Source organism: Corvus moneduloides, chromosome 9, assembly GCF_009650955.1.
Source record: "Corvus moneduloides isolate bCorMon1 chromosome 9, bCorMon1.pri, whole genome shotgun sequence".
In the NCBI taxonomy this organism is placed as follows: domain Eukaryota; kingdom Metazoa; phylum Chordata; class Aves; order Passeriformes; family Corvidae; genus Corvus; species Corvus moneduloides.
In genome coordinates this window covers 8070663-8096598 of record NC_045484.1, presented here as the reverse complement: position 1 = coordinate 8096598, position 25936 = coordinate 8070663, and the positions used below count along the sequence as shown (strand labels likewise).

The 25936-nt window shown below is 38.2% G+C and overlaps 1 protein-coding gene across 1 annotated transcript in view; it reads right to left on the bottom strand.

Moving 5' to 3' along the window:
• Positions 1–25936, bottom strand: part of CDC73 (cell division cycle 73) — a 101765-nt gene that overhangs the window by 72820 nt on the left and 3009 nt on the right. The window contains exons 2-9 of the mRNA XM_032118149.1: positions 23247–23352; positions 22178–22247; positions 21103–21165; positions 20962–21014; positions 20525–20613; positions 18937–19153; positions 8485–8583; positions 7154–7232 (exon numbers count right to left, since the gene is read on the bottom strand). Of these exons, the coding sequence (XP_031974040.1) occupies positions 7154–7232; positions 8485–8583; positions 18937–19153; positions 20525–20613; positions 20962–21014; positions 21103–21165; positions 22178–22247; positions 23247–23352 (776 nt within the window). The remainder of the gene's footprint in view (positions 1–7153; positions 7233–8484; positions 8584–18936; positions 19154–20524; positions 20614–20961; positions 21015–21102; positions 21166–22177; positions 22248–23246; positions 23353–25936) is intronic.

Genomic DNA, 25936 nt, shown 5'->3' with positions numbered 1-25936 from the left:
CACGCACCATGTGATACTGTACCTATCAGTCAATCACTTCTCCTACAGAAATAAACACTGCTAAAGCAAGAACCCTGCCCCTTGCATGTCTGTACCCTTTTTGTAAGGTCTCAACAGTTTGTACACTTGGGCACATCCAGCAGCACCCTCAGCTCCACTCACTGTGCACAGCCCGTGCAAAGCAGGAAACAAGTGCTTCCAGGTCAGGGACTCCACAGTTCCAGCTTCATTCCCACTTCAAAAATTGCTGAGGATGTCAGCCAGGTTAATGCTGTAAAAAATATTCAAGGAGCAGGCTAGAAAGCAGAGGCACTTCTTCCAGATTATTCTCCAAGGCCAGGGGCTGACCCTGATGCAGCTGCTCCAAAGCAGACCTGGGATACAAGAGGAACCATGGGCCACAGTAAAGAGGAGCAGAACAGAGAGCGGCCCTGAGCCCCCGGCCATGGCCTCAGCACACATCAGCACAAATGCTGTGCCATACCCTCCAAGAGCACAAAAGGAATGCCTCTTCTCTCCCTCCCAAAGCAGCTCCAACCTGTGCTGCTGAGTCATGCACCAGCACAGCCATGAAATGGTAATGCTTGGCCAAGAATTAGTTTATAACTCCAGCTTCAAACTCCCAGCTTCACTGGTGGTAACAGAAGCAGTTAAAATGATAAACCATCTACTAAGAAAAGGTTATTTAAGAAAAAAAAACCCCTTATAAACAAAGGTACCACGTTGGTAAGACTCTGGACCCTTATTTTTAAACTTGGAATTAGGTACAGAAAGCTATTAAAAAACTTACTTGAGGGTCTTCAATACACTGGGAATTTTCAATATAATTACTACAAAGTTATGACACACATTTCTGTTAGGCAAAGAGCAGTCCATATTAAATGTTTCAATCACAGGTCTAACACTAAGGACTAAAGAACACAAGCAAAGCTCAACAATAGTTCTGTCATGAAAAACTGTACTGCAACCTTTTGTTTACCAAATATAATCAATTTTAGAAATATATGCATTGTTAAAAACGCCAACATCAACAGATGCCTTAAAATTACATCTTGAGAGACTAAACATAATAACTAGAACTGAATAAACAACTCTGATGCTTCAAAAACATAATTTATCACCAGGGTTTTTTTCTTCTCCAGTCACTGCATGTATTATGGTCGCAGTTTCACAGTTCCATGACCCAAAGACTGGTAAAAGAACCATAAACATTTCCAGTGTGGTTCATCACTAGTTACCTTTCTAGCATCACCATGCATCAATCTTGAGTGCCTTTTCTTATTTAAAATAATTCAACATGGAAATGAAAATATGCACCCTAGTGCATCAGCTTTTTGGACTGATTATATTCTCCATCAGCATTTGGGTGCGTGTTCCATTTCCTCACATACAAGTATTAATGCTCAGAGTGCCTTCCATTTGCTTAAAGCCACTGTTCACATCCATCTAGGTCACTCAGCACTTTGATTCTGCACCTGCTGCAGCTCAAGTCATCCAATCCGACTACAAACTTGAGCTCTGAGACATTACCAAAAGAATAAAAGCTTGAAAAAGACTCAAATTAACCTGAATTTCTGGAAGGAAGTCAAGGGAAATAAAAACAGAACAAAGCAGCATGTCTCAAACACTGAAGAGCTCAAGTTAAAGACTTGGTTTGAATTGTGGATGAATAAGACTGAATAACCACTTCTTTTTTCAGCTGTACACTCTTCAAGCCCCAGATAGCAACACTCTGCAGACTGCCTGGAAATGATTCACTACCCCACTTCACAGCCCCAGTAATTTAATCCCTGACACCAAATTTCACTCTGAATGAGAGCTTACTGAGCACTCATTTACAGTACTGTACCCTAACAAGAAAAAGTTTCTCACCTAAATTTCCAAGCAACACTAATTACTTTACGAATTCTCTGTACAGTTCATGTATAACAGCTCTGTAATAATCTTACCAGTAATTAACACCAACATATTAAGTTTCTCACAGTTAAAAGCAATTACAGTATGAATCCATGTGTGTTTTCCAGCACAGAAGTGAATGTACAGTGCTGAAAGTTTTTAAACTACTTGGTCACTCCAAGCCAGAAAATACAGATAGACCACATTCTTTTTCCAAATGTGCATCTCTTCCACATATTCTCTGCTAGGGAAAAAAAAGCAGTATCCTATAAACCTTAAAAGTGAATGCAATAAATAAAAGTCTAACAGGTCAAACTAAGTCTGACCAGTAAAACTTCAGAACCTTCTATCTCCTGCCACCAGCTCTACTCTCCCTGCGTAAAAGGATATCACACAATTTAAAACAAAAGAACTTATAATGAGAAATGCTTTATAAAGAAACTTTTCTAATAATGTATAGGAGAGAGAAACAAAATGTTATGGTCCAGAGTCAACTCAAATATAATAACTTCACAGTCCTCAGTTCCCTGGGCTTAGCACTTAGGACTGACTGAAAGCCAGACAAACTTCTGGAAAATGGCAGCTATGTCTGAAAATCCAATGAAGTTATAAATAAAACATGAAATGTCAATAGCAGAAAGTCAACAGCAAACTTTCCTGAAGGAAACACTTGAACACAGTCAGCAATATTCTTTTCACCATTATGGGCTGAAATCACACAGCAAGACTCCCTGATTTACACTAAATAGGACTGAATATTGGTGGAGGTTTGGGGGGGGGTTGTTCTATTTTGGGGGAAGTAGTAACAATTGGCTTCTACTATGCTGAAACTTTGAGAACAACAGGAATGCTCCTGGAATAAGCCTTAAAGACCTAACCTTGGAACAGCACAGGGAAACTTGACTTTGCCATCCATACTGAGGGATGCACTCAGTGGGTCACAAAAATGTTGTATCTTCGAGACGACCATCCCAGCACTACTGCACACTTTGAAATTACAGAACAAGCAAGCACAGGAAAAGGATCATCTCAGGTAAAGCCACCCAAGAAAATGGGGGAAAAACAAAGTATAGCATCCAAAATATATGTATCAATAACGTGTATTTAAATATCAAACATTAAGGCACGCAGGAGAGGACACAAAGTAAGCTCCTAAGCATCAAACGACATTTGAGCACACGATTTTTAAATCCTGAAAAAGATTTTAAAATTATGTTGCTCAAGAAGGTAGGACAGACTGCAGTTTGAAAAAATATCCCCAATTGTAAAGATGCACATTAATAAAGTGTAAAAAAACCACTCGAGGGAGTAATACGAAGGAAAGGAATTTACCAAGGTAAAAGCAGAGAAAGTTTAGCACAGGATGGAGCTCTGTGTTGCTGAAGAGAAGATACCATCACTAACTGCCAGCATGAAAGAAACCAAAGCAACAAGAAGGAAACAGCACCCAAGTAAAGTGTTTGCAAGGAGTTCACCTCCTCACCTCAAAAACATTTGAGCAGTTGGGCAGGATGGGTGCACTGCCCAGCAACGCGTTCTTCCACTTCCCATGTGGAAATATCCAGGATGTGCAATTCCTACTGCAAACAACATTCTAACGCATCACAGAACTTGAAGAATGTCAAAGGAAAGGTTTCTCTGTCCTGCCTGACCAAAGCTGCAGGACCAAGACCCCCGCTGGACAAAAGGTGAGCAAGCGCTGCCCCTGGGCTGCTGAGCAGTTCTACTGACTGCACGTGGAACTCATTGTTTGCTCTTCAAGAACAGCACAATTACCACCCCCTCACACTGACTATTAAACCACTCTAGTAGCAAAGCCTGTCCCATCTGGCATGAAGATTTTAAGTCAGTCAACCAGAGAGGCATCCTGATACACTGCATCAGAAATAATGATCCATCACAAGAAGCAGAGAAATTTGGCTGCAACTCAACAGTTTACTTAATGCATGTTAAAATTCCTAAATTTACCCTCTTAGCTCGACAAACTTCAAATTTCTTATGCTAAGGACAAGACAGCTAATGGAAAAATTGTGTATTAAAGCACACAAATATTCAAAGAAAAACCGTTCACCTGTTTGCTGCCTAAACTTTAAATATTGTAGTATCATACAAAACTGAATATAGGCAATATGCCACAATCCTGCTGCAACTAGAAGAGGACTACTGTGAACCCTTCTTAGGATTTCAGTACCTCTGAGGAAAGAGCAAACAGGTGAGACACAAAGAAAAAAGCCTAGACACATTGTCTTTTGGCTTTGTTTCAACCTTTAGCCAAAGCCTGCACTGTGCCCATTGCTACAAGCCATCCTGCCTTCCACAATTTGTAGCCAACCACAGGCAGTCACAGAGGGCAAGGTGTGGAAACCCTTCAGAACAGAAGAAATCTGTAGGATTCAACTTCATCTTAGGTGTTATCCATCATTACTAATAAATGTGGATACAGTGGCATAAAGACTGCAAGTTATTACCCTTTGATTATTTTTTTTTTCTTTTTATAATCTTTCTTTTCCTTCAGACTTCTTTCCCAAAAGTCCCAATACTGCAACCTTTCCATAAACATGTGTAATTCCAAGTTCTTACCAGACTTATTGTAAAAAAACAGAATTTAATGAACAAAAAATGCCTCATTTTATTTGTATTGATGACTATTTCTGCTTGTAATCTCACTTCTACACTGAATATTTGGAAGCCACAGCTTCATTTTGAGGGCAACTAAATAAAAAATTCCATAAGGAATGAGGTCATTTGTGACAGAGCTGCAAGTGATGTGCATTGTTCAGTTTTAAGCAAATGACATTACCAGTGCATTAATGCCTAATTATGACAGGAAAACCACCTGCACTGGGAGTTCCAGTTACACTACAATTTAATAGTTTTACAATAGAATACCCTAGAAGTAAATGAGATCTTTGCTATTTGCTGAAGTTAATTTGAAGCTGAAGAAGATCTCAAATATCTCTAGGTCCCCTCCTAAGAAATCCAGGTGTTAATTACTAATTCTATGTAACTTCCATAAGTGATGTACCAATACCTTTCATAAGTCAACCTCACATTTAAAATACCTTCTTTCCAACACCTTGTTTTTATTTCCAATGCTAGCCTACACTTAGCTAACTTGGTATTACACCACTGCTATTCTTAACCTATGTATTTCTTTAAATATACCTAGAAACCTGAAATACAAAATTAACTTTGTGTGACTAAACCAAATATAACCAGAAAGTTAAGGCAGATAAACACACTCTAGAATGGAGTGTGACAGTGAGTTAGGCAGGTAGAATATCACCACATCACAAAGGAGCCTTTCAACTGGAACAAGAGCTGCAGTCCAGTCAATCCCATTTCAGCACCAAGAGAAGCCCCAACACCACATTCTCAGAATCACACAACATTGAAATGGATTTCTCACCACTGCTAATTACAGACAATCTTTTTTTCTCTGCCAGTCATCTGATCTCATCTCTGCTTTCTGCTCAGAAGTGTCTACATTAAGCTCGCACTGATGAGCTGCTCCACAAACTCTTCTGGGTTCTTCATTCCTGCCATGCAAAACTTGTTATTTCCTGTTCCCTCCTGAACCACACACATGTGGTATAAGCAAGAAATCCACCCACCTGTTCAGGACAGATGCTGCCTGCAGGGTTCCTGACCAGAACCATGTCATTTGGCAGCTAGGAGGACTCAGACCATCACTGTACCTGAGCTTCTTGTTGTAAAAGAGCCCACAATGAATTACAGGCTGTGGTACATTTGAACTCTTACACTTGCCTATTAATTCCTTGCTCTGCTTTTTATCATTTCACACTGTCCAGTTTAGATATTTACTACTTTTAAATCTTAACAGGAAATGGTATTAAAAGGGAAACTGCTTGGCAAATAAATGAGTTTTGAAGGTTTAAGATATTAACAGAAGGACACTGAGTAAGGACTAGTAAAAATATTCATGGAAGGATTGGTTTAGCTCTATATTTTGTGTTCCTTTCTTTCCCAAATTCCCTTGGCTTTTCTTGCAACAATTAATTCTTCATGGAAGCTACTTTGGATTATTTTTCATTGCTGAAAAAGCTACCAAACATCCTGCTTTGGCTTTTTTCTCCATCCCACCATGCAACTCACAATGAGCAATAGTAAATAAAACCACTGCACTGAAATATAAGCGTATTGAGGCCAACAGGGAATAGACTTCAAGAGGATATAATACAATATCTGACCCAATTTCCCATAGGAAGTTTCATACACAAACAAACATCCCCATAAAGGATATATTCACATGTAAATGCAGCTTTACAAAACTTTCTTTTTATTTAAATCATTTCAGAGATGAGTTGGCTACGATTTTCCTGAACAAAAAATGGTAATAACTTGGAGGAAGCCAAATACTCTAAAAAAATGCAAGCTGAATTGTTCACTTTGAGTTTAAAATGGCATTTAGCAGCATGTAAGTCCTTGCAGCCAGAATAGAAAGCCCTTAAAAACATATATGGGAAGTTTTATTAAAGAGGAAAATGACTATTTGAGAACCAAGAGAGGCAATTCAGAAGCGTAACAAAATTCGCATGACCTTCTGCAAGAAGCACAAAACCATCCAAGCACAACAAACACAAGATTGCAAAATAAAACCACAGCAAGACATGAAAGTGAAGTAACTGAACTTGTGCTAAAAACAAGATAAAAAAAGCAATGGGGACAGGAGAAAAATTGCATTAGGAAGACAAATCATCACTCAAGTTCAATGTTCACCATGTTTTAAAACTGGTGAGAATTCTTCAATATTGTAGATTGTTTCCATCTCCTCTCCAGGAGGGTGCTTGTGTTTTGCACTGCAGTTCCCAGTTTGTTTTTTAATTTAAATACACACAACTAGATAATATTTACTTGGAATTACTGGAGGCAACTTTTAGGGTAACAGTGACTGTTTGAGGATAGGGAATCTATTTCATGTTACACACCTGACAGTCATCCTTGCACTTGTGCTTTTTTATTAATTGCATACTATCTTCCCCATACAAATCTTTTTCTCCCCAAGGAAGTTCTGGTTTTAAGCTTTCAGTTTGCTTCCTAAGAGGTAGAAATAATTTCTAAGAAATAATACTTTTGGATTTTATTACTTGGAAAGTTACCTTTAGGCATAGTTACAGCTCTTTGTTGTCTTTTCATAGGTTTGTAAAATAATAGCAGAGAAAATGCCCTAGTATGACTTGTCAGTTTTGGTTCTCAATTTTTTTTTCTTTTGAAAAAAGCATAGCAATCAACTTACCCTCTTTGCCTTTAAATCTTTCCTGATCGTATCTGTTGTAGGCAGCTGGAATAGGTTGCTTATTTCGTAAAGTTGGATCCTAAAACAGGTTAAATAACATTTGTAAAACATACTAAAAATGTATTGGATGGTTTTTGAATTTCATGAAGAGTTACTCAGAACTACTCAAGAGGATAAAACCAGTTCATTTTTGTATGAGTTTGAATGCATTTGAAAACTTCTGATGTTTCCATTCAACATCCACTTACAATCTTACAGACACAGAGTTTAGTACTGAATGCAAAGTGAACAACCTGAGGCAAAACTAAAATAAGAGGAACAAACTACATTACTAAAATCTCTATGTGTAGTGAAATCACTGACTTTTTGTTATACTTAAAGAATTAGCGAGGAAAAGAGTATCAACTGACAATTCATGATTAAGGCTTCAGCCACACAAAATTTCCCTTGTCAGCCTGATTAAGACAAAATTTTGCTAAATAAAATAAATAAAAACAAATTTTGAGTAAAAAAAGCATTCTGGGAAAAAACTTTTTAAAAAGCACCAATCTAGAGGCACATTCAATACCAATTCAGTCATTTTTGTGGATGGCTTAGTTATGTATTCACAACTACTCTGAGTGGGACATTTGAATAATGCCATGCACAATTTAAGAAATTCAACACAAAGCAAATATTTACATGTTGGAATTCATCTTGCTATTTAAATTTAGTTCTTTGTTAAATGCAGTAGCAGCAAAAACAAAACCAAGTATGATTAAACAGCTTTTAGAGCAGACTACCACCATGTTCGAAGATACATTAGGTTTAATAGAACACAATAGTAAACACCACAACTCTAAACAAATCCTGTCTAATACCTAGATAGCATTGAACAATACAGCTCTAAGTCTGTCCTGATTTATTACAAGCAAAAGAAAGCTGGTTCGAGCTGTTCTCACTTGTGAGTCATGCTCCAGATTCTTAAACATTTGCTACCGTATCTGTCAGAAAAGCAGCAAAACATTTCATCTGAAATGGCAGCACTCTCATCGAATACATTTTTTGCAAATAGATGCAGCACATGGCTAGTGCTTGATAGATGCAGAAGCTGGCACTAGCAGATTAATCTCTCGGTAACAAGAGCATATTGAACAAATTAAACTAATATATTCAACTCTTTAAATACCAATAAATGCAACTTAAGTCAAAGAATAGCTGTGAAGTTATGCTTGAAAAACATGCATTTTTTGGAAACAAACCAAAACCAACTGTGTATGTAATACTGAGAAGACACTGTGCTCTCACTTTTGGTGTCCCAGCCCTCGTGTTCAGCCAAGCACTGCTCTTACCGTTGGTGCTGTGTTTGGTGCAGGTCTTTGCTCAGGTGCTCGGCCTTCTTCTCTGGCTTTAACTGATTGAAGAATTGCAAAAATATTCTTGGCAAAGTTCTGAAAAAGACATTAGATATCTGTGAACCTTGATGACCGTGTGCATCTCACATAACAACCACCCAGGTGGAAGACACCGTTTGGTGAACTTAAATTTCACCGAAAACCAACACTGGTGCACCAATGTTCTAAATAAATGATTTCTGACCCCTTTTCAGTGACAGGATCCAAACATTAACAGGGTTTTAAGGCATCATTGCTACCCCTTATTCTTTAAGGCCCACACCTGCTAAATCTAACTGGCTTCATTACACCACATGGTAAACCAAATTCTTCTCAAAGCAGTAATCTATAAACTGCAAAGTGTACACAATGTCTGTCACTGATGTCAATTTTCAGTAATGGTTCATCAGTAAAAGAAATCTTTTATCAATTAAGGAAGACAGCTTTTTTTTTTTTTAACTGGTTCAGAATAATATAAAGTATTCACAAAATGCTTACACTGTCCAGAGTATTGTATACTAACACTGAAGTTAACACCACTGGCATCATGAAACAAACACATGAATTACAAAACAAAGACTTCTGGGGTCAATTTTGTAGAAATCACTTAGAGAGAGTTGTACTGCAAAGCTTCCCTAATTCTGCTCACTTGACCTCAGTGAGCACCTTGTCAAGCTGGCAAGGCAGGAACTGGAAGACCACCAGAAACCACTTACAAAGGCAAAGCCATCCCTTGAGCAAACAGGTTCTTTTGACACAGTCTGAAAGAACTCACACAAAACTGTATTTTAAGTTCTTTTCAGTCAGAAAAATCCCAGGGAAAAAACCTTTCAAGAGCTGCAAGCCATACACATACCAATTATATGAGGATACCCAAAGTCTAAACTACAGGCCTTCACTGCAAATTCAGATTGCTCCCAAACTGTGGCCTGGGCAGCATATCTATCAGTCACAATTCTTGTCATTGCTGTGCTTATTCACACACTGTCTCTAGGAAACAAGGCTACTCCATCTTCTGAAACTCACAAGAAGGAACTAATTAACAACAGGAGTAATGTTATAAAAGTGACACAGTCCACACAGAAGCCACAGCTCCCAGTCACAAGGATGTTACAACCAACTCTCACATCTGTATTGTACTCATAAAACCTACAGTTAACATAGTCTTCAAGTGAGTTTGAACTTCAAATTATGAATTTTTCAAAGGCCTTTAAACATATGGGACTTTAATAGCCTTAAATTGCACATCCTGGACCAAACTCAGGTAAAAAAAACCCACAGGATTCTTTCTCCCATCTGCTGAAAACAAGCCACTAATAAGCATGGAATTAGAAGTGTTCTTGCTGATGTCTTTTTTCCACAGCATGAAAATGCAAGTCCCCCAAGGCCGCAACCAATGTCTGTTTGGAACAGGAGAAAACCAGCAGTGTTTTAACAAGCACTCAAACTAACATCATCTTCTTGCTGCTCACTGGCTTGGTCAGGGATGTGGGATTATATTACTGTGACAGAAAAATGATTGAGCAGGAAGTCCACTGCAGGTACCAGCTGATTTGTAAAGCCCTGCAGAATTGCAGACAGCTAGGTTTTCATTGTTCATCCCTTCAGAGATCAGAATATGAATATCCCTTAGCTTCTGCCCTAGATTTAGTTAAACTTAATAATCAAGTGCAACATTTTTACTACCAAAAACTTCTCATCTGGGGGACAGAGCAGAAGAGAAGAGGGAAAAAAACCCCAAACATCAAAATATTTGTTTCTCTGCACAGATGCTCTATCCCTTGCCGACACAGTGACTAACATACACTAAGTCAAGTTACTATTGCTAGTGGTAATTTAATGCCGGGATGTTTGTGGAGAAATCTCAGGGCCAGTCAGATCAGACTGCTCTGATGAGGAAGGCTTAATGAAGTCACATCGCTAACTAAATTCCTTTTGTAATAAAAATGCTTCCATCTCAATATATCACAGTTTATGCTAAAAAATCACAGTCTTTAATTTCTGTAGCTCACCGTAACCCTAATGTTCACTAACAAAGACTTCTAGTCACAACAGCAGCTTTATCATGCTAGCAAAAATAAATAAATATTTCTTCTAATAGTGATCATCAAGGATAAACATTGGTTTCAGCTTCATAGAAAACAATTCTAGAGGAAAAAAGTTGAAGAAAAGTACACTTCATCTCAATCATCAGACAAAAATAAAACCTTAAATCTAACATGTAAAACTAGAAGCATATGCACTGTTACACAATATGGCTTACAGTGCTTCAAAACTTTCCTATAGCTAAGTTGTAACCAAGTTTTAATATACATTCTGGTGTTTCACTACCGAGAGAGAGTTTACCATATAAACTCAAATAAAATCTTACTGGAACCAACAATAAGGATTTGTTGGACATACATGCTTCCCAGGAAAACCAAGAGCTGCAGAATGCTGTAAACATTGTCCAAACTTAGAGCAGGGCTGGAGAAGGAAGAATTGAGCCCCAACTACATTTCTTTACACATTTGCTTGATGTGCTCAGACATACTGCTAAATCCTTTACAGCCACTGACAGACTGAAAGGCATGATGCTTTCCAAAAAGGCAATATTCCCATAACACATTTTCAGTAATTCCTATATATGGCATGACATGAAAAATGCAAACAGTATTCAGATGGCCTCATGAAAGTACAGCAGAAATTAAAACATTGCTCATAAGGAACATGAAGTGATAAACTGTATATTTAAAAGAAAATATTTTGCACATCTAAATTTAAAGCACATATTTAAATCTGGAATTCAAAACAAAAAGTAAAAAATCATTTAAGGCATCACTCTCCTATGCCTCAGAATATGTATCTTCAATTTGCAAACTGTTCACCAACTTTGAAGCTGATTTTCTGTCCTCCCTGCTCTTGTAATTCACAACTGCAGACACTCATGGTGCCCCTCAAACTGTTCTCTGCACACTTTGGAGCTGGACAAGCCATGCTGGGGCACACAACAAGCACACTGCCACACAGGAGATTGTTTAAACTACCACATGAATAAAAAGGTGTTTGTGACCCTGCTTTCAGGACAATGGTAGTTTAAGAAATTCACATTACAGTATGAGAATATATATTGCTAAACAACTGAAAGCAGAGCACATGATGACTTTGTCAAGCTTCAGATTAGGGAGCCTATAAAAAACTGTTGATAAAATTGAACTTGTTACTAACTGTTGGGGGAAAAAAAAAATAAAAATCAGACACTCCTTTCACTAGAAGTTACTCTGGGAATTTCTTTATGTTCCACTCAAAAAGTTAACTGTGTACTACTAAAGCTGAACTGAAAACATAGCTATGAGTATATTTGCTCCCTGTATAGCTGTGGCCTATGCTCCCTGTACAGCTCCCTGTATATTCGTGGACTTTGTTTTCAGAAAAAAGTCCAATTCTCCCTTGTTCCATGTTACCTTCACTAAATTTTTATAGCAAGAATATTCTATGAAAGACAACTGAAACCTTTAATCAGAAATGTTAATTCAGGAGTGTGAAAGAAGAGCCACACTGTAACAGCCTGAAGATACAGCACAGCATAAAATATCAAAAATCTCCTTGATACATAATCCTAGTTTATTTCTCCTATGAATGCAGCATGTGGAAATACATAATTTTTTAATAGTTATGTTAGAGTAGTGTTTAAGGGATTACTTTATAGCTGACCTAAATATTCTTTCAGGAAACATAATGCTTTATTCTACATATTTTTTGTCGAATGCAAGGTACATATAGAAAAAACAAGATTTATTATTGCTCAGTATAAATACAATTTTTAAAATCTGGCCCATCTTTCTTTTAAATGCTACATTCAAAATGTTTGCAGTAGTAATAATGCAGCAATAAAAGAGCCTGCCCAGTTTTACTAAGGAAGTCAGTCCTGGGTGGAGTTTGAGCACTAAAGCTGTACCATGACATTTGTGCACAGCCACTCCAAACCCACCCTCCTGCTCCATCTGAAGGACTAATGAGGACACCAGTTGCTATTAGCCTGGCACACCTTTCCTTTTTCAATTTGTTCTTGAAGTCCCCACGGCTGTGAATTTCACGAACGTGGGACAATTCTGCCACCTAGAGCCCACGCATAAAGTTGCTTTTACAATCAATTTCTTTTAAAATATCCACAATTTTACTCTCAAAACTCTTAGTTGTCTAAAGTGATTAAAGTACTGTTAGTCTTGCTTCAAAATTATTTTACCAGCTAAATTAAATTACTGAAACTCTAATTATAACTGTATTATTAACCCACTCACAGGTGACTTCACTAGTAACAATGGTCAAGAGGCATCAGAACAAAAATACGAGAACTGAAAGTAATTGAAAACATGATTTCTCACAACATTTACTTCAAATACAGTAGTTACTGTGAAAAGGATCAAACCTATAAAGAAAATACATTAATTTTAAAAATAAAATATGCAAGTACTAACTGCAGTAGTAATATTTTTCAGGCGGTAACACAAAACTAAAAATCATGACCACCACAAAGATCAGGTTCATATGGGGAAAAAAAAAGTTCTGCTCTTTAATACTTATGTACAAGAATACAGAAGACCACAAAATAACAACATTCTGGAATAGTTCAGCTGCTGTATTAGATTAATTTGCAATTGTGGGTTACATCCAAGGTAAATGCCACACAGCAGGAAAATGCCAATCCCCCTAGCTAGGTCATCTATAAACTCCAATCATCCTACTCAGTTCCGGTCTTCTCTCACCACGCACACAAAAATACCCAGAAGCTGGGGATGGCACAGTGGGGAAATACAAATCAAGATTATGAAATTTAATACATAAAACTCACAGTCAAGATCTATGAAACTGAATTGGAGCTTGAGGTCTATTCTCTTCTGTATTAACATCTTGTGTCACGGGTAACAATACATTGGACATCAAGTAACTTTTTCCCAAAGAAAAGTACGGATAGCTAGTACATGCAACAGGGCGGCAATAACTAAGGATGTAAAAGCTAAAAACCTATGAAGGCTTAAAAAAGAAAGTTGTTTACTTAATCAAATCACTTGTTATACAATATAAGATTTCCATGCTTTCAAAACAAAACTTAAGCAGATGTGCTGGACAGCCTAGTCTAAGTCTTTCAGATAAGAACAGATATATAAATATAAGGATTAAGGCAGGAAAATATTTTGAGTCAGGCTTACTTCCTACCTTATTAGAAAGAAAAAAGAACAATTTTTATATTAAAAAAGTGCTGTAATTTAGAATATTTTCTTTAAAATTTTGTATATATTAAGCAGGGAAAGCAGGAAAAAACCCCAGATTGCAAGAGAATCAAATTCACCAGTCTGCAGCAATGAAGCAACAGCAAGAAAAAAACCAGACCATTGCTTCAACATTTCAACCTTGACCTTGTAAGTAATATACACTGAAAGGAACAAGGTTACACTGACAAAAAGATACAATTTCAGGATGTAAAGGTTATGAAACTGCAGAGACCCAACTTCACCTAACAGATCCCATACCAAGTCTTAATAGTGTTTCCATTATGAACAGATACCTGCAGAAAGAACCCACAGCCCATCATTCCCATAGGTATGAACACACCTAACTCCATTAGAAACACATTTACCTCAAATGCCACCTTCTCCTGTCCAACTTACATGGTTCTGCTTCAGTGCTTTTCCCTGGACTGTCTCCAGGCAGGCAGAAACTTTGATGCCACACAGGTCACTCTGGACTCCCAGTGCCTGGCATTGTCTTCAAAAGATTTACACAAGGCTCAAGGAGGACAAAAGTACTTACAGATATGCTAAAAGCTGAGAAATGCACCAGCACCACATGAGTGAATGTGTCTGCCTGGACAATGCACCTACATCAGGAGTGTGTAGCTGCTGTTCAGCTTCTCAGCTGAAGATATTTAGAAAGGTTATGTGGTATAACCTTTAAGACTTCCCATATGTTTGACAGGCTGGATTATGTTATTTCCTTGTACATAGGGTTAGAGGTCACTCGAGAAAAGGTAATTCTAATATACTTGCAACTGTGAGAAAATAGAACTGAAGGAGTGCTGGCTGAAATTTAAAGTTTTAGCAATAATCTGTAGCACTTTCCCATGAACTGGGCCTGCCTGAGCTGGAGTTAATTCTCTCCCAGCTGCCCTGGTTGTGCTGCACTAAGCCTTGGTAGCCAGAAAGGTGTTGATAACAGCCCAGTGTTTTGGCTGCTGCTGAGCAGTGCTGGCCCAGCAGCAAGGCTGTCTCCACATTCCCTCCTCACCAGTGGGCTGGGGCTGAGCAGGATCCTGAGAGGACAGACAGCCAGGACAGCTGACTCCAGGGATATTCCCCATCACATGACATGTGCTCAGCAGTAGAAGCTAAGAGAAATACGGAGGAGGGGCATTTCTCGTTACAATATTTATCTTCTGGAGCAACTGCTAAGTGTCCACAAGCCCTGCTCCCCAGGAAGTGGCTAGAGATCTTCTGCTGATGGGAAGTGGAGAATACATCTTTTGTCTTCCTGTGCTTCCCCACACATCCTTTGCTTTTATTCAGCTGCCTTTATCTTGACCCACACATTTTTTCCCATCTTATTTTCTCCCAGCCATCCTGCTGAGGAGGGAAGCAGCTTGGTGGGCACCTGTCATCCATCCAGCCAAGGTCAACCCACCACACTCTACAAAGAAAAGGATGAAAGATTTTTTAAAAGAACATCTGAAATGCTCAGAGCTCACTGTTCATATCAGAACACTGGTTCATTTCAAAAAGTTCCAAAGTCACAAGGCCAGTATTAGTGCATTTCCAAAATTCCAGCTTTAAGATTTCTCTACACACAAGTAGAGCACGTTCAACACAGCCCACCCAGTTACCTTGCTGCTTATCTAAGAAATAGTTCTGAGCAATCTGGGAGATTAAAACTAAATAACTAAATATAAGTCAAGTACACCAGCAGTCACAGACAAAAATACACTCTCCAAATACACCTGTGAATGATGAAACTCCTGCTTAATCTAATTTGTTCCCACAGGAAAAATTCAAGTGCCAAATCCATTTACAGTAGAGATTAAATGAGGAGGTTTTTCCTTCAGCAGAGATTGCTGTAGCCTGCTACAGAAGATTATAAAAACCAAAGGATTTTTAGGAAGGAAAGCTAGAGGAAGGATGTGAAAGGAAGGAATCAATTTCAGTATAAACACAGCATTTTTTCTAGGTGTTTCATGGTTTGTTTTACAAAACAGCCTCATATTTATCTAAAAACATGTACATAACTGAAACCTGTGCAGAGCATTGATGCAAAACTTAACACTTCTAACACTTATGATAGTAAATAGTCTATGCATGGATTCAAAACTCTTCCTGAAATTAAATTCCTTTTAACAATATATACTGTCAAAGAGTTCTAAAATTAAGTTACTATGAGAAGAAAAAAAAACCTTTATACTAAACAGATGCAATTTGGCTCTGAAAAGTGATCACATAAAAATGCCACATTATTCATAAAAATCTAGAAGACTACACTACAGACTTGGGGAAAGCCAACAAATATTTAAAACAGAAGGAGCAGGATGACTCATCTACTAGCAATTAAATCAAACACTGCATTTCCAAAAGAGGTAGAACTGCACAATAATCATACAGAAAACTATGGAAAAATAACAAAAAGTTTTAAGCAAAGCATAAAAATAAGCAAGCAGATTAATGCAAATTGTAGAAATCTTAAAACCAAAAGAGGACAGGTGAACTGAAATGTCTGATTTTAGAAACAATAGGAACCTCATGGAAATCAATAAAAAGACATCCAGGGATTAATGCAGCATCTGATCAAAAGAGGGTAACAGAGAGGTCATGCAGACAAGGGACCTGTGTGAGGCATTACAGAAATCTTAAGGGTCAAATAAACTGGGAATGACACAACTGCAGAAGTATCTTCTACAACAGGACTACCAATGCACTCAAATTACACATTCTCATGAACAAAAAAAAAACCTCACAGCTAGGAAAAAAAAAAAATCACTGTAATTTCAGCAAGGGGAGCTTTGTGACCATGAAGATGCTGGCAATAAAAGCAGCAGCTGAAAGGACAGAATGCAAATATCATGAGAACTTCTTAAAATGTTAAAAAAGAACATTACATCACTGGAGATCTAAAAAAAATCCTGGAACAATTCTTATATAAAGCAAACTTCGGAATTGGGAAGTGTGTCCAAAAGGAGAAACAGTAAATGCTTCAGAAATACAGTTAATATTATTGGCATCTATGAAGAATTTAGAGGAGCATATTGCTGGAGGAACCAGTATTTTCTTCAAACATATCAAAACCAAAGGAAACCTATTAGTAAGCTGAAAAAGTCAAGAGATTATTTTTGTACTGTGGCCTGATCTCCCTCGTGTTTCCCTTTTGCATCTTAACCTATCTCTGCATCTTAGTTTACTACAGAGAACACTGGGAAAACTCACACACACAGGAGTGTTTGTCTGTGGAATAGAGCTTGAGAAGCATGCTCGGACTGAAGCAATTTTTGCAAAGAGACAACAAAATTTACATTTAGGAGTGCTCACTGTTTGTTACCATTCACCCAGGAGTTCCAAAGGAATTCACATATTTAAAAGGCATGCACTGCTGAAGTCAATTTTGGTTTTAAATACTCTAGGAGGATTCAAGAGATTGCAGATAAACCCATACCAAGCAGATAGTAAAAATTTACAATAAAAAGAATTATCAGGCACATCAGCAATTCAAGTGTCACACAGAAGAGTCAAAACAGCATTTGCAGAGCAGTATCATGCTTCCCTGATAAAAATTCTTTAAAGGAATAGGGAAGTAGGGAAGAAATGATTTGCCTGAGACAACATATCTGGGTTTCTTCACAACTTTTGAGAAGGTCTTCACAAAGGTTCTTGAAACAGGAAAAAAAAGGAAAAAAAAAGTAAACACAAACAACCCCCCCCCCAAACACACACCAAAAAACCCTCCCAACCAACGTACAAATGAAAAACCTGAGCTGTTCTGGGATAAATCACAGCCCTCAGTATCACGTGATGTTTCCCCATCTACTTACTCTCACTGCTACTTGTTGGAAAATATAAACATTAACACTCGGTGATTTCTGTCCAAGCTATCAAGAATGTTCCTGCAACCCTGCACAAACCGAAATAGAAGATTTGCTGTTACGCCCATGACACTCATCAGGCTGCTCACAGTAACTGCATGCTAGAGTCCAAGAACAAACTTCATCTCTTGTTTCTTGTCTTTCTCCCTGTGTCATGTTTTGCTTAAAATCACTACCTCATCTCACTGTTACTACAATAAAACATCATCTCTCTCCCTACTGTCTTTGCAATTTCACTTGGAAGAAAAGTAGAGACAGGAATGCCATGAATGATTCACAAAAGGAAGGAAAGCTACGCAGATTCCTTCAGTACAAACCTTTCCAATGACTAAAACATCAAAGCTTTTACCCATTTATCAGCTGCTCAGCAGCAAGGCTGCTTCAAATCTCCCAGATTCAAAAAAGCAACACTCACCCTGTAGGCGGCAAACAGGGATGTGCCACATACCCAGTAATTACCCCATAATTCATGAATTAAATTATTCTGCCACTAATGCCCTGGGACAATACTAGGAAATTGAGAGCTATGTAAAATGCTGTTAAAAATAAGACAAATGAAGACTGAGAGCTCATTTACTTCTAAACATTATTTTCCTGTGACAATACTTAAAAGAAGTAGTGAAGGCAAAGGATGCAGTTTAACAATAATCTCAGGGAAACAGACCCTTGCAATCTTTTAGAAATTGACTTAGTGCTTCCTTGAGAAATTTAGTGCCAAGTAGCTCTGCAATCAAGAAACCTTCACCATCCAAAGAGAGCAAGCTGTCAGCTGTGCTTGCAACCATGTTCAGAATGGCACGTAACCAAGTGCAGCCAAAAGCAGCATAAAGGAACAAAACCAGACAAAAGCCTCTTCATGGTAACACTTTCTGGTTTTGCTCATTCCAGCATTTTCCCTCCTTATTTCTTTGTTGTTTTGCACAGCTTAGAGGCCTTTGGACTTTCAATGTGCCTGTGCTGCTCTTTCTATCAGTTACCCCCCTCTTTGGTCTGTTTCCAACCCCACAGGTACTTTCACGGTGCCCTCCCTGCTGCAGGGCTCAAGCCAGCTGTGGTTAAGAGGAATTAAGTGATTACTTAGTATCTTTTAAACGGCTGAAGCAAGTAGTTGGAGATACAATTTAGATTTGCTGTAATGTGATACGGACAAACTCAGAATTCTGTCACTGTGCCAACAGCCCTGCGAGCCCACCTTTCATTGGAACACTGAGCATAATCCCCCTGTCATCTCTGTTTAACAAATTACATACGGAAAATAAAAATGTCCTTTGCCACAGGGATCATAAAACACAGCTTGGTATCCAGAGCATTACCTTGCCTGTGCTTTGTAAGATTGTAGTTCTTGTCCTCCATACTCTCTCCCTGCTGACAATATCTCTAGTTACATCCACTTCAGCATCAACAAAACTTCGCTGTTTAAGAGCAGTTATGTCATCATCCAGATCAGTTTTGATAGTGGATCTTTTCTTTGCCATGATTTTGGCTTTGATAGCAGCAATTTTTTCCACTGACATAGCTTCAGACAAGGACCTAAATGAGCAAAAATAACAGTAGAGACTGAATAATTGCACAAAAAATTCTTCTGAGAGAATTTGTGAATGAATAACTTCATCCTGCTTAAAGTTTAAGATTATGCTATAAATCACAAAATAGTTACCTTATATACAAACTGAAATATTATAAGGGCTTGGCATTGCTGTTTTGGGCATGAGAATCCAATTTGTGACAAAAGACTCACAGTACTAACACAAAGACCTTCCAAAAATCCCAAGTATACCAAACAAAAGTAAAGAATCCAAATGTAAAGCATCAGGGCCAACACTTTCATTTATAACAACATCTGAATTTCAGTTGTTATTTTTAGTGGATTACAATTTTGTGTCCAGTCAACCAACCCCTGGCTGCTCTGAGGCTTTCAAAGCATTAATCTAAATCTTGTCTGAGGTGCAGTTACGAGGACACGGTCCCTTGGAAGATGTGGCACCTTCTCAGACCATGCAGGCCAGCAAACAGCTGATGGTGGTAACCTTGCCCACATCAATCTGGGTTTGAGAGAGCTCACTCGAGTCCAAGAGTGCAACACCTACGTGTGTTTGCTCTTAATTGTAAACACAGAATTGGGCTGTCAGTGAGCCCTACTGTTTTGCAGGTGAGCTGAACGAAAAAAGATAAAGACTGAATTGCACAATCCTAGCTGTCCACACCAAATTCACTATTACAAGGTTGGTTTGTTTTTTTTTGAGAATATGTGAAAAAATTAATGCAAGTACTGGTTGTGAAGTATTCTCCTTTACGATTAAGTTATTGGAAAGAGAACTTCTTTATCTTCCTACTTGGTTCATAGCAGAGTCAAGCATGGAGTTGAAATTCACTGCCTGTAAATATCTGTATTTTTTTTAAAGGGGCAGTTTTTTACATTCAGCATTAAAAAAATTGGTAACTAGACAATACAAAGTAATTCAAACAATACTTAGTAATCCCCACTGCAGCATTGCAAAGTTGTGAAACACACAAGGTAGCATCCAAATTATTAGTTTATACAAAATCACATGTACTTTTTGATTTTTTTCTTATTCTTATGCTTCCTAATCATGCCACAATCAGATTTTTTTCCCCTATAGTTCCCTTTTAAGTACACCTATATAAGGGATATGAGGAAGTCATTCAAAATATGTATTTTTCGTGTGATTAGCTGTAATTATGGATTTCATAAATGCCTCAAATCTGCACTGTGTTTCAAGTGTTTCAAGGTCTGACTCTTCAAACATTACTGAGAGTATCCAAGGGAAGAGAATTTCCACTGAGAGCTGTTGAGCAGAATAAAACTGGCTGCTTTGAAAAGCACAAGAATTGTTACCCGTGCTGTAATTAAGCATTATGCATAAGGAAAAGTAGTCCCACCTGATCTGCTCTGTTTGCACGATGCCCTCTTTATGTCCTTCCAGCCGAGCTGCCAAGCGCTCCTTGTCGAGGCGCACACACTCCTCATCCTGGAAGGAGCAGTCATGTTTAAGTTCTTGTGCATTCTCTTTTCAAAAATAAATACAGCTAGAATTAAAGCTACTCAGGAGTATTTTCTTCACATTGCAAGGACAATCTTTATTTCCAATGATTTTTGATCTGGGCACCAGCATTAAGTGCAGAGCTATTGGAAATTTCCTCTCCAGAACCACAATTCTTCAGTTCTGACTTCTAACCCCTTCCAGTTCCCATTCACACGAACAAAAGCACTGTGTACACCCAAGGACAGGCAACTCAATGAAATCCCTACAAAAACAGACAAACACTGTCATTTACCTCCACCCCCAATTTGTATTGATGACAGTAACTGTCATTACCTCTATTCTTGGTTTCTTTGCTTCTGCTAATATTTCATCTGCTGCTCTTTTAACTGCAAGAAAAAGAGGATGTTAAAAATGCAAGATTGTACTAGATTTTTATAAAATAAACCTCGAAGTTATTTCTTAGTTAAATTGTACCTTGAGTGGATCGTTGAAGACCAATTTCAAGTGGAGCACTTCTGTCTATGCTTGATGAGGTTGCTGCAATCAAACAGAACATTCAGTTTAAATAGAAAATCTTTGCAATAATATTTGGGTGTAAAAGAAAGAAGGACAACAGATGAACTACAACAGTGGAAACTATACATATTAGGTAGCAAAGGTGGTAAAACACTGGGACTAGAGGAGTGGAGATACTCAGAACCTGACTGAATGTAACATTAAATCAGGTTGCTCAGAGCCATTTGACCCTTCTTTGAAAAGGGGATTGAACCAGGTGACCTCTTCTGGTCCATTCCAACATAAATTAATCAATGATTCTTTGATCTCTTTATACCACTCATAAAAGAAAACAGTCACAGTGAGAATTAGAACCTGGAATCGAGATCTGCCAGTTTGTCTAGGTTTTTTTAAAAAAGACAACCTGCTGATCCCCTTAAAATATATATAAAAAGTGATTTTACTCATCATATTACAGAAATAATCTCCTATTCCCAGATACTTAAAATTTTAAGACCACCTACGAAACAGAGCATCTTACAAAGGTGGCATTTCTATTTTTCTCAGAGAAACCTCTTTTCTCTGACTATTGTTAACAAAAAATTTAAGATGACGAAATGCTAGGCAGATCTGCCAGACTGACAAAGCAGTGACTTGATATACTTTATTAAACTGAAGATTTCATCCCACACATTTCTTGCACTCAAGATCAATGTACTGCTGAAAGCTTCCCATAGTCTAGAAAAGGAAAAAACATACATGCTAACCATTCTAACACATAATTATTAACCAAAGTGGGTTAAAAGTGATAGTAATAACAATGTTCACTTCTAAACATACATGTAGGAATGCAGCTCCTGTCCAAGCAAAACAGTTAATTTCAGAACACAATTAAAAAATGCAAGAAATAATAACTTTGAGAAGTTTCAGCTCATTCAGTTAAGATGCAAACTGCCTGCTGTTACCCAGTCTCCCCTCCTACCCCTCACTTGTGCCATGAATATGAAGCAGTAAAGAGCACTGTGTGTCCAAGTCAGAAGAGCGTATCACTCACATGTCTCCCCATTTAGGTATGCAAGCAAGTCTTTCCTATCAGGTCTTCTTACCACAGGAATGTTTTCAGTCTGAAAAGACAGCAGATGTGACATTAAACTGTTCTTCCCTCACAGAGACTCTTGCTGAAGATTTTTCACTTTTACTGAAAACTACTCATTCACACAAAGACATGACCACGTGTTCTGCCACCCAAGAAAGCTTCACAGATCAGGCTTAAAGTGCAACCACATCCTAGAGGATGTTCAGCCACACAAAATTAAACACACAGCCTGCTATGAAACTGAAAGAGAGGGCAGCCTTTTTCCTCCTTCCCTTCAAACTTGCAAATAAGAACTAACTTTTATCTCACACACACACAGACTTCTCTGCCAGGAGTCTGTGTTGATGCATAGAAATCAAGTATATCAACCATGTTGTTCCAACACAGCACTGCTGTGTCAGGTACCCATGTAGCACAAGGAAATATGAAGAGTGGTCTCATAGAAAGCAGTCAAATGGAAATCAAAAGGACTTAAAAAAAATTCCTAACCCTAACTTTAAATTATTTTTTTCTTTATTTGTAGGGCTTAACCAGTAATTATTTGAATTGGATTGCTTACTTCCAAGTCCACTCCAAAGCTGTTCTGCTTTTCTCCATTCTGTAGCTCCCTGCCATCTCAGACACTAAAGGATCATCTAGATTGGGATCACTCTCACACAACAGATGGACAAAAGTACTCCTGAGTGTCATGCTGAAAACAACTATGTCCATAGAATATCAAGATAAATGCTGCCATTACTGTTAATAATTGGTTGACAAACTCTTTCTGTAAACATAATTGGGTGGTTTGAAGGGATAATCTGTCAGGAAGTGAATTGTCAAGAAAAATACTCCACCCTGACAGGGACTGTCATGTGATCCTTCTGTAAAGGTGATTGTTTTTAAACACTCACACACTTTGCTGCATATCATCCTCCCTTTCCCCAGCCAAAGCCATACACACAAGTGCTATCACCATTCCCTGAATATAACTACACACATATTCATTATCACAAGACAAAAATCACATTTTGTGTAGTCTACTTACCGCAGCACGACGGACATACACAGGATGGGAAAGGTGCACATTATTGAGCAGGAACAAGATAGAATCCAAAGTGTAGTATTCCCTGGGCTGGCCCTCTTTCCCTGTCCTGTAACACAGAAAAAGATTGGAACATTTAAAATCTTTTAGAAAAGGTCTCTTTTCTTTCTAGATGACAGTTTAAAAAGCAAGCAGTTAATATTATTATCAGGCTACTGCCAAACTAGTGAGCTCTCAATTGTGCTAAAAAATACAGGTGAGGGAAATGAGTTCTTGCAGCCTCTTCACTGAATGAATTGTAAGAAAAAACCTGTCCAAAATATTCCAAAGTAAGAGTTGGATGTGTTGTAAAGTAAACACGCAAGACCTGGGAAACCGTAAGTACACATTCCCCGGCACTGACCCTATTTATTCTGATTATCAAAGGAACTGTCTATCTTATGTGAGACTGCCAGAGAAACAGAACTGAGCTGCAAATGAAATAAAATATTATGTCACCTTCAAGTACAACAGGCCAGAATTTTCAGCACTAGAGAAAGCACAGTGAGACTTGGGATATATAAATTACACAAAGTCTAGGGAGCAAAGGGTTCAAAATGGTGCCAAAAGATCAAAATAAGGAGTTACTAGAAACTGATTGGACACAAAACCAGCAAAACCCTGAAGGATACAAAATCACAGTGAGCTCCCATACTGAAGTCAGACCACATCAGAGCAACACAACAATATCAAGTTCAATCTCAGTTTTCAAACAGCTTGTTTCAAAGATACAGCTTTTAAGTCTAAAAAGGAACTTGTTCTGTGCAACTATTCACAATTAAAAAAAAAAAAAAACCACCACACCAAACAAGGCCAAATAAACCCCTGGTTTCATGTACATCGAGCATAACTCCCCCCTCTCACATGTTCACCCATTTTGCTGTTACTACAGGAAGCAATGCCTGTCCAAAACAAAACCTACTCCCTAAGCACTCCAACTGCTCTGAGAAACAGACCTGGCAGTCAGGAAAGCAGCAAGAGCAGCAATTCCACTGCCCACTCACACTTGGGACCTGTCAAACCCCAACTCCAGGCAGGACAGGGCTCCTCCACATTGCCCAGTCCCTCTCCCCAACCAGCTGGCTCACCTTAAAGCCTGAGGACGAGAAGCCACCACAAAACCAGCCCAAAGCTATAAATTTAAGACTGGTAGAGAAGTTTCAGCAAACAAGAGATTTCAGGAAGAAACCCTTTCATTAAAAGAGTTTTCCTTCTAAGTATAGTGGCTTTACTCCTGGCTGATCATGAGCACCAAAACACACACCACAGAAGTGCCAACGTCACTGGGGGAAGGGAGAGGAAATAAAAAGTACTCAGTCACAATTTTATGGAGCCTGAAAGAGCCACACAAAAAAATCTACTAAACCAACAGAAGTGTAAGTCTGTTTTCTCCGTACTGTGGATTTAATGCCACCTACTGCATTGCTTGTTATTACTTTTCTGAAATTAGCTAAGAGTGCCCAATAACCTATTCAGAACTCATTATTAGCAGTAAAGTTCAAATCCTTACCTTCACAATGATGCCTGAGAAAACCAATATATGAATGACATGCAGAGAAAACAGATTCAGGATACCAGAATTGTGGAATGAAGGCTCCCTCTACTACTGCCCCTTCCTTCTGAAAACTTGGGTCTGCATGGGGTGGAGGGTGCCTGTATTTTTGTTGCTGCAGAGGAAAGGGAGTAGATACAGGATCTTTCTTTCAACTGCTAAGAAGCCAAAACTTGGCTTCACAACGACAGGCAGCCACCAAAACTGGATTCCTCAGCAAGGAACTGTCTGAGTTAGCAGCAAAACAGTAAGGATCTTTGATAAGGTGGTATCTAAACATACAGGGAGCACTGGCAGAAACAAAAGCTTCCTCCACACAGGCTTGGCTCTGAAGTAAAGCCGTGATGTCACATGATACAGCTGTCACTTCATTTTAAAACAAACACTTTAGACTGTCTTAGTTCAGAATAACTCATTATTTCTTTGAAGTGTGCCATATGCACCAAGCATAATAGAAAAGTCCAGCTGGTCATCTATTCAAGTTTTAACAATATTTAGCAATAAATGACAAAATATAAAAACAAACAAATACTGAACCACTATCTATTAATTGAAAAAATACAGTATTACAAAGCCACAGGCATTGCCAAAGCTCAGCAGGGCACAGCTGGTACTTCACCACTTCAACCACACACACAAGAATTCCCTGTGCTCATTATGGCTCTAAGAGGATGTTTTATTAGGGGGACAAGATATTGCACATTAATGGGAAATCATCAGATGGACAAGCAGTTGCACACAAGGAGAAAATCTAAGCCTAAAGTGACCTTTCAACATCAGTGTGTGCTCATGCTAAATAAACAGAGAACCAAAACCAGGCAGATCTGAGAGTAGCTTGCCTCATTCAATTTACAAACATCCGAAGTAGAAAGAGAAGTTAATTCTCTTATTTCCCATATTCAGTTATGGCATCAATTACTTAAGAAAAAAGTAAATCTTAGGAGGCAGACCTCAACAAACCTAGTAACAAACACTAAAGCAAAAATATAAGGAAGAGTTGCATCGCTTACAAATTAAATTCGAGCTTAAAAATGGAGAAAATGTTTATATAAAAGGAGAGAGCAAGTTTCACCTGCTTGTTTTTAACACCAAACTTACTTCC